The sequence below is a fragment of the Mesoplodon densirostris genome, chromosome 2, assembly GCF_025265405.1.
Source record: "Mesoplodon densirostris isolate mMesDen1 chromosome 2, mMesDen1 primary haplotype, whole genome shotgun sequence".
NCBI classification, from domain to species: Eukaryota; Metazoa; Chordata; class Mammalia; order Artiodactyla; family Ziphiidae; genus Mesoplodon; species Mesoplodon densirostris.
The window spans coordinates 102,678,273-102,694,351 of NC_082662.1; the positions used below are offsets into that span (position 1 = coordinate 102,678,273).

General features: G+C 37.6%; 1 protein-coding gene across 2 annotated transcripts in view; it reads left to right on the top strand.

The window, feature by feature from the left end:
• The window catches only part of HIPK1 (homeodomain interacting protein kinase 1), a 47,253-nt gene that overhangs the window by 3,126 nt on the left and 28,048 nt on the right, over positions 1–16,079 (top strand). For both annotated transcript variants that reach the window (XM_060090298.1, XM_060090299.1), the window contains exons 2-3: positions 5,962–7,039; positions 14,475–14,598. In XM_060090298.1, coding sequence (XP_059946281.1) covers positions 5,962–7,039; positions 14,475–14,598 — 1,202 coding nt within the window. The remainder of the gene's footprint in view (positions 1–5,961; positions 7,040–14,474; positions 14,599–16,079) is intronic.

The following is a 16,079-nucleotide window of genomic DNA, read 5'->3' on the forward strand; positions in this document are numbered from 1 at the left end:
TTTTCTTATGATAGAAGCTCCGAGGTATAGTTTTCTTTATTCTAAACTTTATAGACCTTATAGACTGTCCTGTGCACATACTAAGATAGTGCCATTTTACCAAATACAAAAAACACTTTTCTTTTGTTCTGTTGCTATAGATTCTTCATTCCAAATAAATCTAAGAGAGCAGTTGAAATTTAGGAAAAAATATACTGCCTAGAAGGAAAACGCCACTCAGCCAGTTTACCAAAATATTACAAAATTGGTTTAAATGGCTGTAAATTACATAGAATTGTAGAGTTCCTTCTTTGTCAGCTACCACCACCTATTCCACACCCTATTTTTGCATACTAGTTGAGGAACTGGCTCTTTCACATGGTTCCATGTGAAGGAAGTGCTACAGGAAAGGGGGTGGGGAACTTTGATTCAAATACTGTTCTCAGGGTTTCAAGCTTATTTTTCTCCTTCTGTATCACTATACTTAGAATAAGTATTCTCTTGTAGACAACAAACTATAATTTCTATCTCATGTGAGTATTTCTCTAATTTAGTCAGAATGACTTCTGAGATCCCCTTACATTTATATATGGAGTTTAAAATGAGGGATAGATATGCATTTTTAAAAGCTTCAGTTGTAAGGTGAAGAATGAATTGAGAAGGGCTAGAGGGTACCATTTGGGGAAAGTTAGGCTGTTGAACTAAGTAGTGCAGGATTGTGCAGTAGGTGGGAGATATTTGGTATCCCAGTGAAAGAGTTTTCTTCCCAATCTTATCTTTTTCCAGAATGTGTATTGTTATTTACCCACTTTAATGATATGAATACTCTTTATATATCAGTGTGCTGGAGAATATGTACATCTGTGTACATGTCAGCTGAGGACAAGTGCTAGAGGAAGAAATCAATATGCAGTACTGATGGTAGGTTATTTAGATCACCAATTGTTAAATTGTATCAAAAAGACAAAGATGGCTCCAAGCAAAAGCATTAGAAATTTATTATTGGTATGTCCGGGAAAAGGTGGAAGTTAGTCAAGACTAAGGGCAAAACACTGATAAATGATTACCTCCATTGTCATACTCAACTATTTCATTCATAGTTATAATATTTGAATTCTTTATGGTAAGATTATCTAACTGTAGTGCCCAGAGGGTGGGGCACCCAGTAAATGTTGTTAAATAGATGTGCGCATGGCAGGGAGTGGGGAAGCTGTTAATTTGACGGTTTTTGAAAGCTGAAAGCCTTCGAGTCTAGCAAGACTCAATTCTCTTTTTAGCAATAAGTACAAGTACCAGTAGCCTTTTGCCTTTTGTTCTAGTTTGGGATTAATGCAGTGGGAAAGTTTGTCATTATATTTAGATGGTTAAATCCTTGGAAAGTCAGGTTTGAAATGAAAAGACTAGTTTATTGCTAGAGTCAAGAGGGGAAACATTTTCAGGAAGTTAGCTTTTAATTTATTGGGAGCTGTTCTCATGTGAATTGAAAATAGTGTAATGTGCTTAACGGAGTGTGATACATTGTAAATTTCCCACAGATGTTAATTCTATTCCATGGTTTTGTTTGGGGTCTCAGCCTAGGGAGAAAACTTCCTCTCACCCGGCCACCCCACCCCCTGCAAAAAAAAAAAGAAAAAAAAATTTTGGGGGGGGACATAGTATCTTTATTTCGTGTTTAGAAATGGCTGTTTTTAGCTGAATTTCAGAGTGTTATATAAATAAGAGTATAGATTTTTCTAGGCAATTTTGATTCTGTATTTTCTTCTCACCTAGTGCTTGTTGAGGTCAGGCTGAGTCTCAGCCACACTGTAAGAATCCTGGTGGCATGGCATTGACTTCAGTACCATACACCCTTGCTGGGGGGAAGACCAGTGAAATTCTGGGTTGTTATTTCCCTATGGGTGGACTTAAGTTTGTCTTACTGAGTAAGAATTATTATATTTATTTATATACTTAAACTTTTGGAGCAATTTCCTAGAACTTGTACTTTTTGCAGTGCTCAGTGTGAATTTGAAGCCATCAGTATCTGTTATTTTGTTCACTGGGTGAAAGGTTGTCATTAACATTCCTCTGGTAAACAGAATACTTTTGAAAAGTGTCCAGTTATGATCATCATACTTTTAAAAACTTGGAGTTACATTTCATGAATTCTTTTCAGTATTATTACTTTAAGCCCCCATATTCCTATACATAGCTACAAACTGCAAATTTTGTATAGTATTCAAATTTTTTACTAAATACTTTTAGGTACATGAAGGTTGTGCTTACGTATTTTGATAGATTGTTAAAAGTAGTAACTCAACAAATAAACGATGGAAAACAAATTTCAAAAAGTTGCTTCCTTTTCATTGTTCAGAAATTGGTTTGATATTATGGCAAGAAATATTTTTGCATATATTAATAGGTAAATTTTGTAAAGGCACTACTTGATTTCAGTTTTTCTCTTATAGTTTGGTATTATGTCAGTGATATAGGTAGAATAAGACGATTTGTAAATCTGTAACCTAGAAGTTAAATTGCAATAACATTTTTAAAAAATATTTATTTATTTATTTTGGTTGCTCCAGGTCTTAATTGCGGCTCCAGAGCTCCTTAGATGCGGCACGTGGGCTCCTTAGTTGTGGCATGCATGTAGGATCTAGTTCCCTGACCAGGGATCGAACCCAGGCCCACTACATTGGGAGCGCTTAGTCTTATCCACTGCGCCACCAGGGAAGTCCCGCAATAACATTTTTTTAATTTATACTTTTTTTCTCTTCAAGATTCATATAAATTATAGAAACTCTTGTTTAAAGTAAATCCAGACAGCATTTTAGAAATTGAAGGTTGAGGGTTTGTTCTTCCTTCTAGCTATCTGTTCCAGTGCAGATGGTTTTTAGTTGCATTCAAGCACAAAGAAATGTATACTTTTTTTTTTTTTTTTTTTTTTGCGTATGCGGGCCTCTCACTGTTGTGGCCTCCCCCGTTGTGGAGCACAGGCTCCGGACGCGCAGGCTCAGCGGCCATGGCTCACGGGCCCAGCCGCTCCGCGGCATATGGGATCCTCCCAGACCGGGGCACGAACCCGTATCCCCTGCATCGGCAGGCGGACTCTCAACCACTTGCGCCACCAGGGAGGCCCTACTTTGTTTTTTTATGTTCTGTAACATCCCTTGTCATGTTTCCTTCCTTTCTAGTTGTGTGTGTTTATTCTCTTATGACTAATAAAATTACACTGTGTGTACTAGAGTGGAGACTTCCCCATATCTCAAGGACTGCACAGATAAAAGAGAGGGACGTCAAAAAACCAAAACAAAAGAAGCATTTGAGAATCCTGCAGTTTAACATGAGTAGTAGGGAGTAGAAATGAAGTTGGTAGGCAGTGGTCAAATCACCCAGCAAATACTGAGTGTCTGTATATTGTCAGAATCTGTGGTAGGTTCTGGTTATATAAGCAAAAGAACAAGACAGATATGGTACCTGCTCTCATGGAACTTTTACAGTATCCGGGGATGTAATATTAAATAAATAATGTTATAAGGTAGGTAGGTACAGAGTGTTGTGGGAATGCAGTGGTGGTGGTGATTGTGGGGAGAGAGAGAGTGTGTGTGTGTGTGTGTGTGTGTGTGTGTGTGTGTGTGAGAGAGAGAGAGAGAGAGAGAGTGTGAGTGTGTGAGAGTATGAGAGAGAAGAAACAGTTTTCCTAGCAGAAAGTCTCCAACATAGACGGCCTCCCAAGGACTGAAAGAAGGGGCAGTATGGCTGGAGTGGTGGAGGAATCGAGGTGGGGAGATTTTGGAAGACAGCAACCAGATTTTGGGGGAGCTTTTTAAGGCAAGTTGAGGATTTTGGATTTTATCCCTAAAGCAATGAAAGACCCTGGAGGCAGAAGGAGGGAGATGGTTAACAAAGAGCAGTCCTCCAATATATAATACATAGTTTAAAAGCAAAGGTCCCCTGAGTGTATTCAGGATGAGTTTGGAGGCTACTGGCAGCTTGAACTAGAAAGGTTCCAATAAGGGTAGAGAAAAAATGGCTGATTTGAAATATGCTTAGGAAGTAGATAAGATTTGTTATAGGTTAGATATGGGGTTAAGGGAGGGGAACAAGGGAGGGGAACAAGGGAGGGGAATGAGTCAGGATAATAATATTAAGTGAGTTTTTGGCACTAAGCATGCCATGTGTATTAAATCATTTAATTCACCATTTTATAGATGAGGAAACTGAGACTCATTGCCTCCCTGATTTTTTAGCTTGAGGTGTTAGGTGCATGGTGGTGTCTCATAATTGAGGTAAAAAACTGGGCGTGGGGTGGAGGCTTAGAAGTTTAATTCTGGACATCTTGAATTTGAGTTGTCTCTGAGATATCCAAGTTGAAGTGTGGAGTGGTTATTTGAAAATAAGGATTTGGAGTTCAAGAGAGAAGTCTGGATTAGAGAGGGAAATTTGTTACTTTTTCGCAGATGACTAATGCTGGGAAGTAGTGAAAAGAGGGAACATGTGGAGCAAGAGAAGAGGGATTAGTGTGGAGCCCCGAGGCACCTGAGGGTTATGTGATTCAGAAGGAAGAAGATAAATATGAAATGGCTTGTATGCTAGGTCAAATGTTTGGACTTTATTCTGAAAATATTAGCTTTGGGATTAGTCTTTGGGCTTATTGAGCTTGAGGTGTCTCTGGGACATTCAGGCACAGAAAGGTGGGCGGTTCTTATTACCTTTCCCCATATTTTTCTAAGGATGACTTCCCGAGGTTCTTCAGAAGATCCCATCTGGGCTTTGCCTCATCCTGATTACTTTCTTCTGGTCAGTTTATCAATGGTCCTTTTACAATGTAGTGGGCAGAGCTAGACACTTTTATTTGTGATCTGAGCAGAGTGGGTTGCCTTCACTTTGCTACATTCTGGACACTACTTTTTCTGTGAATATAGTTTAAGATTGAATTAGCTTTTGAGGGGAGGGGAACATTATTGCATAGTGTTTCTCTTGCTAACAAAGTGTTTTTCTTATATGATCCTGTGAAACCTTGTATCTCTTATCCTTGTGCTTTGTGCTAGCCAGATTTTGGACCTAAGTAGGAAGTCAATATTTGTGTTAAATGTCATCAGCTAGATTTACCTTATGGTTTGTGCTCTTTGTGATCTTTTTGGACTTGTTACTTAGCAATATTGAGTATCCTGCCCAAATTTGGTTCATCTGTGAATTTTATAAGCATGTCATCTATGTCTACATTTAAATAATTGATTAAAAAACTAATCAGGGGGCTTCCCTGGTGGCGCAGTGGTTGAGAGTCTGCCTGCTGATGCAGGGGACACGGGTTCGTGCCCCGGTCCGGGAAGATCCCACATGCTGCGGAGTGGCTGGGCCTGTGAGCCATGGCCGCTGAGCCTGCGCGTCCGGAGCCTGTGCTCCGCAACGGGAGAGGCCACAACAGTGAGAGGCCCGCGTACCGCAAAAAAAAAAGAAGCTAATCAGGGCAGGAATGAAGACAGCTGTGGAATGAGCTCTGGGGCCAAAGAGCTTGGGTTTGAATTCTAGTGCTGCCACTTAAGAGCTGTGTTATTTTGAGCAAATTATTTTAACCAGTCTGTCTTAGTTTCCTCATCTGTAGAATGGAAATAATGATAGTGTGTTTTTCAAAAGGTTGTGGTGAGAATTAAATGAGTTATGTGTATGAAGTGCTTAGACTACCACTTGGCACATACTAAGTGATCAATCATCTAAGCTATTGTTGTTGTTGTTTTTATTTTATAAACCATCTTAGATGTTCATACTCTTTTAACAGTTTGTCCTATTATTGCTGAGTCTCAAAAATGTGATTCAGGATGTGTAATTAGACCAAAAAGTTTATCCTTCTATAATAGGAAACATGTTTTGGAAAATGTATAAAATAAAATCTCAGCCAGATATACGTTTACTTGTTTTTTTTCTAAACTGAAAGTTTTCTGATGTGCTAATTGAGGGGTTGTATAAAATTGAGGGCCTAATTCTTCCTCTTTCTTGGTGTAGGTATGGCATCACAGCTGCAGGTGTTTTCCCCCCCATCAGTGTCGTCGAGTGCCTTCTGCAGTGCAAAGAAACTGAAAATAGAGGCTTCTGGTTGGGATGTTTCTGGACAGAGCAGCAACGACAAATACTATACCCACAGCAAAACCCTCCCAGCCACACAAGGGCAAACCAGCTCTTCTCACCAGGTAGCAAACTTCAACATCCCTGCTTACGACCAGGGCCTCCTCCTCCCAGCTCCTGCAGTGGAGCATATTGTTGTCACAGCTGCTGATAGCTCTGCCAGTGCTGCTACATCAACCTTCCAAAGCAGCCAGACCCTGACTCACAGAAGCAACGTTTCTTTGCTTGAGCCATATCAAAAATGTGGATTGAAAAGAAAAAGTGAGGAAGTTGACAGCAACGGTAGCGTGCAAATCATAGAAGAACATCCCCCTCTCATGCTGCAAAACAGGACTGTGGTGGGTGCTGCTGCCACGACCACCACGGTGACCACGAAGAGTAGCAGTTCCAGTGGAGAAGGGGATTACCAGCTGGTCCAGCATGAGATCCTTTGCTCTATGACAAACAGCTATGAAGTCTTGGAGTTCTTAGGCCGGGGAACATTTGGACAGGTGGCTAAGTGCTGGAAGCGGAGCACCAAGGAAATTGTGGCTATTAAAATCTTGAAGAACCACCCCTCCTATGCCAGGCAAGGACAGATTGAAGTGAGCATCCTTTCCCGCCTAAGCAGTGAAAATGCCGATGAGTATAATTTTGTCCGTTCTTATGAGTGCTTTCAGCATAAGAATCATACCTGCCTTGTGTTCGAGATGCTGGAGCAGAACTTATATGATTTTCTAAAGCAGAACAAGTTTAGCCCACTGCCACTCAAGTACATCAGACCCATCTTGCAGCAGGTGGCCACAGCCCTGATGAAGCTCAAGAGCCTTGGTCTAATTCACGCTGACCTTAAGCCTGAAAACATAATGCTGGTCGATCCAGTGCGCCAACCCTACCGAGTGAAGGTCATTGACTTTGGTTCTGCTAGTCACGTTTCCAAAGCTGTGTGCTCAACCTACTTACAGTCACGTTACTACAGGCAAGTGGCAAATGCTAAAAAGCATGTCTTCAACTAGAGATCTGTCTTTGTATTTAACATATATTACAAAGGACTACGTATAACAATGAATTTATTTACAGATTTCAACACAGAATAGAATAATATTTTTTGGTGTTATCCTAAATATATTTAGTATTTAATATTCCATGTGTGTGGCATTCCTATATGTAACATTTTATTTCTGAAATTTTAACTCTAGAAAAATTAATTCAGTCTGATTCTGAAGGTTGTTCCTAGTTGAATTATAGTAGCATCTGGTTCCTTCTTTACTACCATTATACCTAATTTTCCCATTATAAAGTATGTTTAAATATATAAGATGTTTACTTATATGTGATGAATTTGGGCATATGCTGCTATTTTTCCCAGGTTCCTATCTTGGCAGGTAAGATGCCTTGGGAATAATTCCAAGTTTAACTCTAGCAACATTTTATTATTTTACATTTTCTTTCTTGTATAATAGAATTGGATTAGATGATTGCTAAGGTCTCTTCTTGTTTTAATATTCTCCATAGTCCTTTGAACTTATTTGCATATGAACTTATTTGGTTATCCTAAAATGGCCTTGACCCAAACACCTTATACTTTAGTGATTTATATTTCCATATTGATACTTCTAATAAAGCTACCTTTTCAATATATAATAATTATTTGGACAGAACTTAAATGCTGGTATGTAGAAGTTTGTCTGTACTGTAACCAAGGAGCATTACTGAAAGAGAGAAGACAGGAAAGTCTTTAAATGAACTTTTATTTCTCAGTACGTCATTTATCTGTCTAGTTATTTTAAGGAATCTGATATTTTAATGGTCATGCATTAAACACAGATTGTACACTCACCCAATCACGAAGTGAAACAATAAAAAAAGATAACCCACAAAATAAGTTTTATCAAGAGATATGTCCAACATGCCAAATGGCTATAATAAATTTTGAGGAAATAGAAATTCTGAACTAAGAATTTTATATTATGTGTGAAAATAATGTAAAGACATTTTAACCTGTATAAGGCCTCAGAAAATATGCCATCTACATATTTTTGTTTTTCTAATTGTGATAAAACCTACCTAACATGAAGTTTACCATTTTAACATGTACCATTCAGTGTTGTGAAGTATCTTCATAGTGTTGTATAGCCTTCACCACTATATCCAAATTTTTTTTCACCCAAAACAGAAACTCTGTAACCATTAAGCAGTAACTACTCCACCCTCCTACCCCCTACCCCTGTTACCTCTATTTGACTTTCTGTCTCTATGAAATTACCTATTCTAGATATTGCATATAAGTGGAATCATACAATATTTCTCCTTTTGGGTCTGACTTACTTCACTTAGCATAATGATTTCAAGGTTAATCTCTGAAATTCTGTAGCGTATATCAGAATTTCATTCCTTTTCAGGACTGAATAATACTCTATTGCATGTATATACCACATTTTATTTATCTATTCATCTGTTGATGGACACTTGGGTTGTTTCCACATTTTTGGCTATTGTGAATAATGATGTAATATGAACATTGGCATTCAAATGTTTGAGTCCCTGTTTTCAATTCTTTTGGGTATAAAACTAGAAGTAGAGTTGCTGGGTCATATGGTAATTCTTTAACTTTTTGAGGAACCACCAAACTCTTTTTCTCAGCCACTGCACGATTTTATATTCCCATCAGCAATGCATGAGGATTCCAATTTCTCCATATCCTCACCAGTACACCAACACTTGTTATTTTCTTTCTCTCTCTCTCTCTCTCTTTTTTTTTTTTGATAATAGCCATCCTTATGTATGTGAAATGATATCTCATATAGTTTTGATTTGCATTTCCCTAATGATTAGTGATGGTGAGCATCATTTCATGTGCTTATTGGCCATCTGTATGTCTTCTCTGGAGAGATGTCTTAAGTCCTTTGTCCATCTTTGAATAGGATTGTCTTTTGTTGTTGCTGAGTTGTAGGAGTTCTTTATATATTCTGAGTATTAATCCCTGGTCATATACATGATTTGCAGATATTTTCTCCCATTCCATGGGGTTGCCTTTTCACTATATTGATAGTGTTGTTAGCACAAAAGTTTTAAATTTTGATGAAGTCCTATTTGTCTTTTTTGTTGTTGCTTATACTTTTGGTATATTCAAGAAATCGTTGTCAAACCAATGTCATGAAGCTTTTCCCCATGTTTTCTTCAAATAGCTTAGCTCTTATATTTAAGCTTCTGATCCGTTTTGAATTAATTTTTGTATGGTATAAAGTATGGGTCCAATTTTATTCTTTTGCATGTGGATATTCAGTTTTCCCAGCACCATTTGCTAAAAAGACTGTCCTTTCTCCATTGAATGGTCTTGACACTCTTGTCAGAATCCTTTGGCCATATATGTGAGGGTTCATTTCTGGGCTCTCCCTTCTGTTCCATTTTTCTAAATGTCTGTCTTTATGCCAGTACCATGCTTTTTTGATTACTTGTAGCTTTGTAATAAGTTTTGAAATCAGGAAGTGTGAGACCTCTAGTTTTATTTTCTTTCAAGATTGTTTTGGCTTTTTTGGAGTCTCCTGAAATTCTATATGAGTTTTAGGATGGACTTTTCTAATTCTGAAAAAAACCTCATTGGTGTTTATAGGGATCGCACTGAGTCTGCAAATCACTTTGCGCAGTATTGACGTCTTAACAACATTGTCTTCCAATCCACCCTAATCTATTTTTATCTTTTCTTTTTATAGTTTTCTAAAACTCTATCACAGTAATACTTGATGATGAGCCTAGGGCAAGTGGAATAGCAGCTCAGGCATTCCTTCTTTATATAAATTTTATCCACAGTGGTCCTGTGCTTGTTGCATTGTTGCTTTATTAGAGTCCATTAAATCCTCACCCTCTTGTCTTTCAGAAAACCTCTCTGAAACCCTTTTGACCATTGAAGCATTTTGACTCCAGAGCCAGCCTTCCTCTTACCCTCTTTTTTTTTTTTTTTTTGCGGTAGGCGGGCCTCTCACTGTTGTGGCCTCTCCCCTTGCGGAGCACAGGCTCCGGACGCGCAGGCTCAGCGGCCATGGCTCACGGGCCTAGCCGCTCCACGGCATGTGGGATCCTCCCAGACCGGGGCACGAACCTGTGTCCCCTGCATTGGCAGGCGGACTCTCAACCACTGCGCCACCAGGGAAGCCCTACCCTCCTTTTTACATTGCATTGTTTACATTGCTTCATCTTGCTGATAACATGGCAAAGTACTATCAGTTGACGTAAATTTTTGCCACCATGCTGCCTCTGTTGGCCATGGGCACGGCTAAATGACTCAGGCAGTAAAAATACTTTATTTCCTAGCCCACTGTAAATGTAAATGTAGACTAATTCCAAGAAAAGTTGCTGTCTTTGGGGCTTGAGTTTTAGGCACAAAGGTTTGTCATGCTTATAAGCTCAATGCTTTTCCATTCTGAACAGGCTAGCTGGCCTTAATGCTGAGATCACTTTGTTATGTATGGAAGGACAAGATCTAGATAAGGAAAACATATTTTCAGTTTATCCTAGACAAACAAACAATCCAATTTTATCTGACACTGAAACCACAGTTAACACCTGAGCCACAGATGTAGGAAGTTAGACTTTATGTAACATCTCTTATTTGGTTTGCTGCCTCTGAGATGGGTGGGAAGAAACAAGAGTGTTCATGAAGATGAACAGAGAGTGATTTGTGCTGTTAAGTGATTCCAACCTCAGCTTGCTCTGGGTTCCAGTGAAATAGAGCTTTATGACTTGGGTGGAATTTTTCAATTTAAAGGAGTTTGAAGTTGGGAAATCAAAACGCAAGGATTGCTATTTCTACCTGCTGGTTATAGCAATGAGAGCCTGTTTAGTATTTGTTCTCAAAGGATGGGATGTATCTTCAAAGAGGAGAGTCACCGTGTCCAAAGTACAATTAATGCCATTTTCCTACTAAAGGGAAGACTGCTAGTTTTGTTTTCCTTTTTCCTGTGCTTTAATAGGTAATCTTTTTTACTGCCCAGTTGTTAGGATGTCAGAGCTGGAAAGGGACCTAGAAGAGTAATTAACTTATTATATAGATGAAATAGAACAAGAATTTCAGTGTATAGTTTATATTGAGGGATTGAGAAATATTGGAGGCCAAGGGGAAAGATGATATAGTAATGAAAATATTGTCAAGAATTTTGATCTGAATTCAGAGGTTAAAACATTCAGTCTTTAGAGGTGAACCTGCTCTAAATGATGTTCAGTAAAAGAAGATAACTTAAGTCTTTTTGCTTCCTGGAGTTTACTTAAGTCTAACACTTTTAGGCTCTAATGCAAGTGAAAAGTCCTCAATAGACTGAGCAGCCTTAGTTTATTTTACTTTATTTTTACTGCTTTCCTTTTTTTTTTCTTTTGATACTTACCTTTTTGCATGGTAGATGTGGTAGAGTTAACTGTTTTGGTTGAGCTTTTACTTGAAATACTTAGCTGCTTTTGTTACTCCAGAAGCAGAGGAAGACCAAATGGAAAAACTGATTCCAGTCAGTCTTCAGGGTTTTTTTGTTTAGTGGGGCTTGGGAGATGGAATTAGTGTTTTTCTTAATTTCCCTTAAACTTTAAGCCTTAGAAGCCTAACAGTTATCACATCTTATGGCTACCTTTTTAAAGAAGTAAGTTATTGGGTGGCCTGGCCCCTCCCTGTGACCTGCCTTTTGGATTTTAAAATGTCTTCCTGGTATAGTGGGAATGGCAAAATCAATCTGCTGCTCTTCAGTTGATGTTTAGGAATGTTCTAAGCCCAGTTTTTATTTTGGCACAAAGCCATTTGCATTCTCCCTGCCAGCTATTTTTGGCACTGTCATGAACTTAGAAATTAATGAGTCTGCTCAGTGAAAGTAAAAATTTTGTTCCTTTTCAATTTTAGAAAGGCTTTTATGTTTCTGGGTACTCTTACCCTCTAGTTTATTAATGCTATCAAACATGCCACAGTGGTTGTATTTAATTGAACTCTGAAATTCCATCAGTAGTATGGGGCTCTAGCCACCTGCGACAGGAATATCACTTTTTTGTTTTCTTTGGCTAACAGAACCACAGTTCACATCAAATAGCCCCAAAATTGATGGTATTAGTGTGGTTTCACCCTTAGCTGTCAAATAGTGTAAGTCCCAGCAGGCCTGGATCTTCTGCTGTTTCTGTTCAAGGATCAGGAAAGTTTTTAGACTCTATGGAGTCCTCTAATTTACCATTTTCTAGGGGCTACTTAGAAAATTACTCTGGGAGGATATTATTATTTAGGGAAATATCTTTATACCCTCCCCACTCAGTCTTTGTCTGCCCCCCCCCCCCATACACACAATGCAGCAATAAGCACATACTGCTTAAGAATAAAATTTGGGAAACCTAGGCACTTCATGAGGAGGCATGGCCTATTAGATGGTTCCTAATGGAGAGATCTGCTTTTCCATTTAGCTCCTGATTAATGAGGGATCTGGATCTGGAGTGTCCTTACAGATTCAAATTGTGTGACTTGTAAGAAGGAAAGGAAATCATTTGGAGATGATAAAGTGTTTCAGAGCTCAGACCTTGGATCCAGACTGCCTGGGCTCCAGCCTTGGGCAAGTTACTTAAACTGCCAGTGCCCAGTTTCTACATCTGTAAAATGGAAATAATACTTTCTTACGTAGAATCTAAGGTGCCATTGATTATAAGATGAAATATAATATTATTTATGTACCAATAAGAAAGTAAAGGCACTGCCATTAAACTAAAATATACCATCATCTGCAGGAATCTTCTAAATTTTAGAGATGTTAAAATGTGAAAAATGTGTACCTTATAATTGATGACTTAACAGTGATAATATCTACTTTCATAGGATTGTTGTAAGAATTAAGTGAACCCCACATTTATAAAGAACTTAGTGCATGGCACATACTAAGTACTATATAAGTGTCATCTATTATTATCAATATAATATTACCTATTATTAGCATCCCCCTTTTGAATCCATTTATCTCTTAATTTTAGTTACAATTTGAAAAATACCATGTATACCACCATGCCAAATAGATGAGTATAGATGGGTATGTATTTAACTTTTACTTATTTAGAGACAGTATAATGTACTCAACTTCAGAGCTAGGCTACCAGGATTCAAATTCTAGCTCTGCCACTTATTAACTGTGTGATTTTGGGCAAATTACTTAATCTATTTGCCTCTGTTTCCTCCTCTATAAGTATAATATAGAGGGGATAATAATTTTGCCTTGGATATATTCATATATAGAGAGCTCTTAGTTTATGGTATTACCATAGTTTTCTCTTTAAGGTTTCGTAGGGTTGGGTTTCTCACATGGAGTGTTAGTGGAAATGAATATTTCTGAAAGCACACAGAGAGTTCAAAGTTTTAAAAGAATGGTGGTATAATAATAATAGTCATTGTTTTATCTAACACTTACATAATGCTAACCATGTGCCAGGCGCTGGTCAAGAGCTTTAATATTTGAACGACATCATTATCATCATCATCATTTTTTTTTACTTATTTATTTTAACCTTACCACAACCTCATGTAGTAAGAGGTACTCATCTCCATTTTATGAATGAAGAACGTGAGGCTCATAGTGGGAATCAGCCGCATAGCACAAGGAGATCAGCTCAGTGCTTTGTGACCACCTAGAGGGGTGGGATAGGGAGGGTGGGAGGGAGACGCAAGAGGAAGGAGATATGGGGATATATGTGTATGTATAGCTGATTCACTTTGTTATACAGCAGAAACTAGCACACCATTGTAAAGCAATTATACTCCAATAAAGTCGTTAAAAAAAAAAAAAGAACCTGAGGCTCAGAAAGATTAATTGCCTACAGCTGTTAAATAATGGAATTAGGATTTGAACCACTGTGTCTCTACAGAAGGCATTTCTGTCATAAAGGGGTATTTATTGATCAGGCCATTTAATTGATTTTTCTGTAATTAAAAAGTTTCTAAGAATAAAAAAAATAAGTCCACAATCCCTTATCTGTAATTTCTAAATTCAGAAAGCTTTCAAAGCTAAAAATCTTTTTCTAAGTTTGGTATAAACTTATTTATTGGCAAGACCTGACTTGAATCAATGTAAGGCTGTTTAAAGTATTTGTCTGGCTTAGTGTGATTGCTCATATGTTTTGTTGCAGAAGTATTAATGTGTTTGATTATTGGATGCTTCCCTAAACTCCATTGGGATTATTATGAAGTATGTAGTTTATGCATGGGTAGTACCTTTCTGAAATTCAAAAAGCTGTGAATTTCAAAACACATCTGGGGCCAAGAGTTTCGAATTATGGATTTTATACCAAAGATTGTTTTCAGTTTCATTAAATCAATGTACCTTTACCTGATACTAAAACAAGACTTAATCAACATAGTTAGTTTCCCAAAATAATGTGTAATTTTTAAAATTTGCTATTTTTGTTTTTTCTAGAGCCCCTGAAATTATTCTTGGATTACCATTTTGTGAAGCTATTGATATGTGGTCATTGGGCTGTGTGATAGCTGAGCTGTTCCTGGGGTGGCCTCTTTATCCTGGTGCTTCAGAATATGATCAGGTAAGACTGTTTATTTGGATGGCAATAGAAAGCAAGTAGTTACTGGTGAAAGATTCTAGAGGGATAGAAGTACTAGTGAAGTATTTAGATTGTAGGGAAAGAATAGTCCAATTAAAAATAATTCTTTAAAGAATAGAATTTTCTCTACCTGCTTCTTAGTCTGAAGTTATATTTACAATTCTAAACTTTAGTATTGAGATATAATTCACATACCATATAATTCAGCCATTTAAAGTGTGCAACTCAGTGGTCTTCAGTATGTTCACAGGGTTGTGAACCATAGCCACAATCAGTTTAGAACATTTTCATGACTCTAAAATGAAACCCGGTACTTACTAGCAGTCAGTACCCATTCTTCCCTAACTACCCCACCACCACGCTGGGAGCCAGTAATCTACTTTCTCTCTGTATAGATTTGCCTATTCTAGCATAGCATATTCATCACATACAATATGTGGTCTTTTGTGCTGGGCTTCTTTCACTTAGCATGATGTTTTTCATCCATGCTGTTGCCTGTATCAGAACTTCATTACTTTTTATGGCTGATCAATGTTTCATTGTGTGTATGTATATATGTATATATGTGTGTGTGTGTGTGTGTGTCTGTGTGTGTGTGTTTATATCTATATCTATATCTATATCTATATCTATATCTATATATGCCACGTTTTTTTATGTGCTCATCTGTTGATGGACACTTGGGGTGTTACCACCTTTTGGCTGTCGTGAATAATGGTGCTATGAATATTGGTGTACCAGGGTTTAAGTCCCTGTTTTCCGTTCCTTTGAGTATAAAGCTAGAAGTAGAATTGCTGGGTCATATGCTAATTCTATGTTTAACTTTCTGAGGAACCAACAAACTGTTTTCCACAGTGGTTATATCATTTTACATTCCTACCAACAATGTACAAGAGTTGCAGTTTCCCTACATCCTTCATCCTTGCCAATGCTGGTTATTTTCTTTCTTTTTTAAAAAAATGATAGCCATCCTTATGGATGTGTGGTGGTAGCTCATTGTGGTTTTGATTTGTATTTCTCTAATGATTAGTGATGTTGAGCATCATTTTATGTGCTTATTGGGTATCTGTATATCTTCTTTGGAGAGGTCTATTTAAGTCCACCGCCCGTTTTTGAATTTTATTTTTGTTGTTGAGTTGTAGGAGTTCTTTCTGTATTCTTATTATTAATCCCTTATCAGATAAGTGATTTGCCGATACTCTCTCCCATTCCATGGGGTTGCCTTTTCACTCGGTTTAGAGTATTTGCACAAAAGTTTTAAATTTTGATGAAGTCCAATTTGCTTATTTTTTCTTTTGTTGCTTATACTTGTGGTATCATATCCAAGAAATCATTGCCAAATCAAGTGTCATGAAGCTTTTCTCTTATGTTTTCTTCTAAGAGTTTTATAGTTTTAGCTCTTACATTTAGGTTTTTGAGTCATTTTAAGTTAATTTTTGAATATGTTGTAAGGAAAGGGTCCA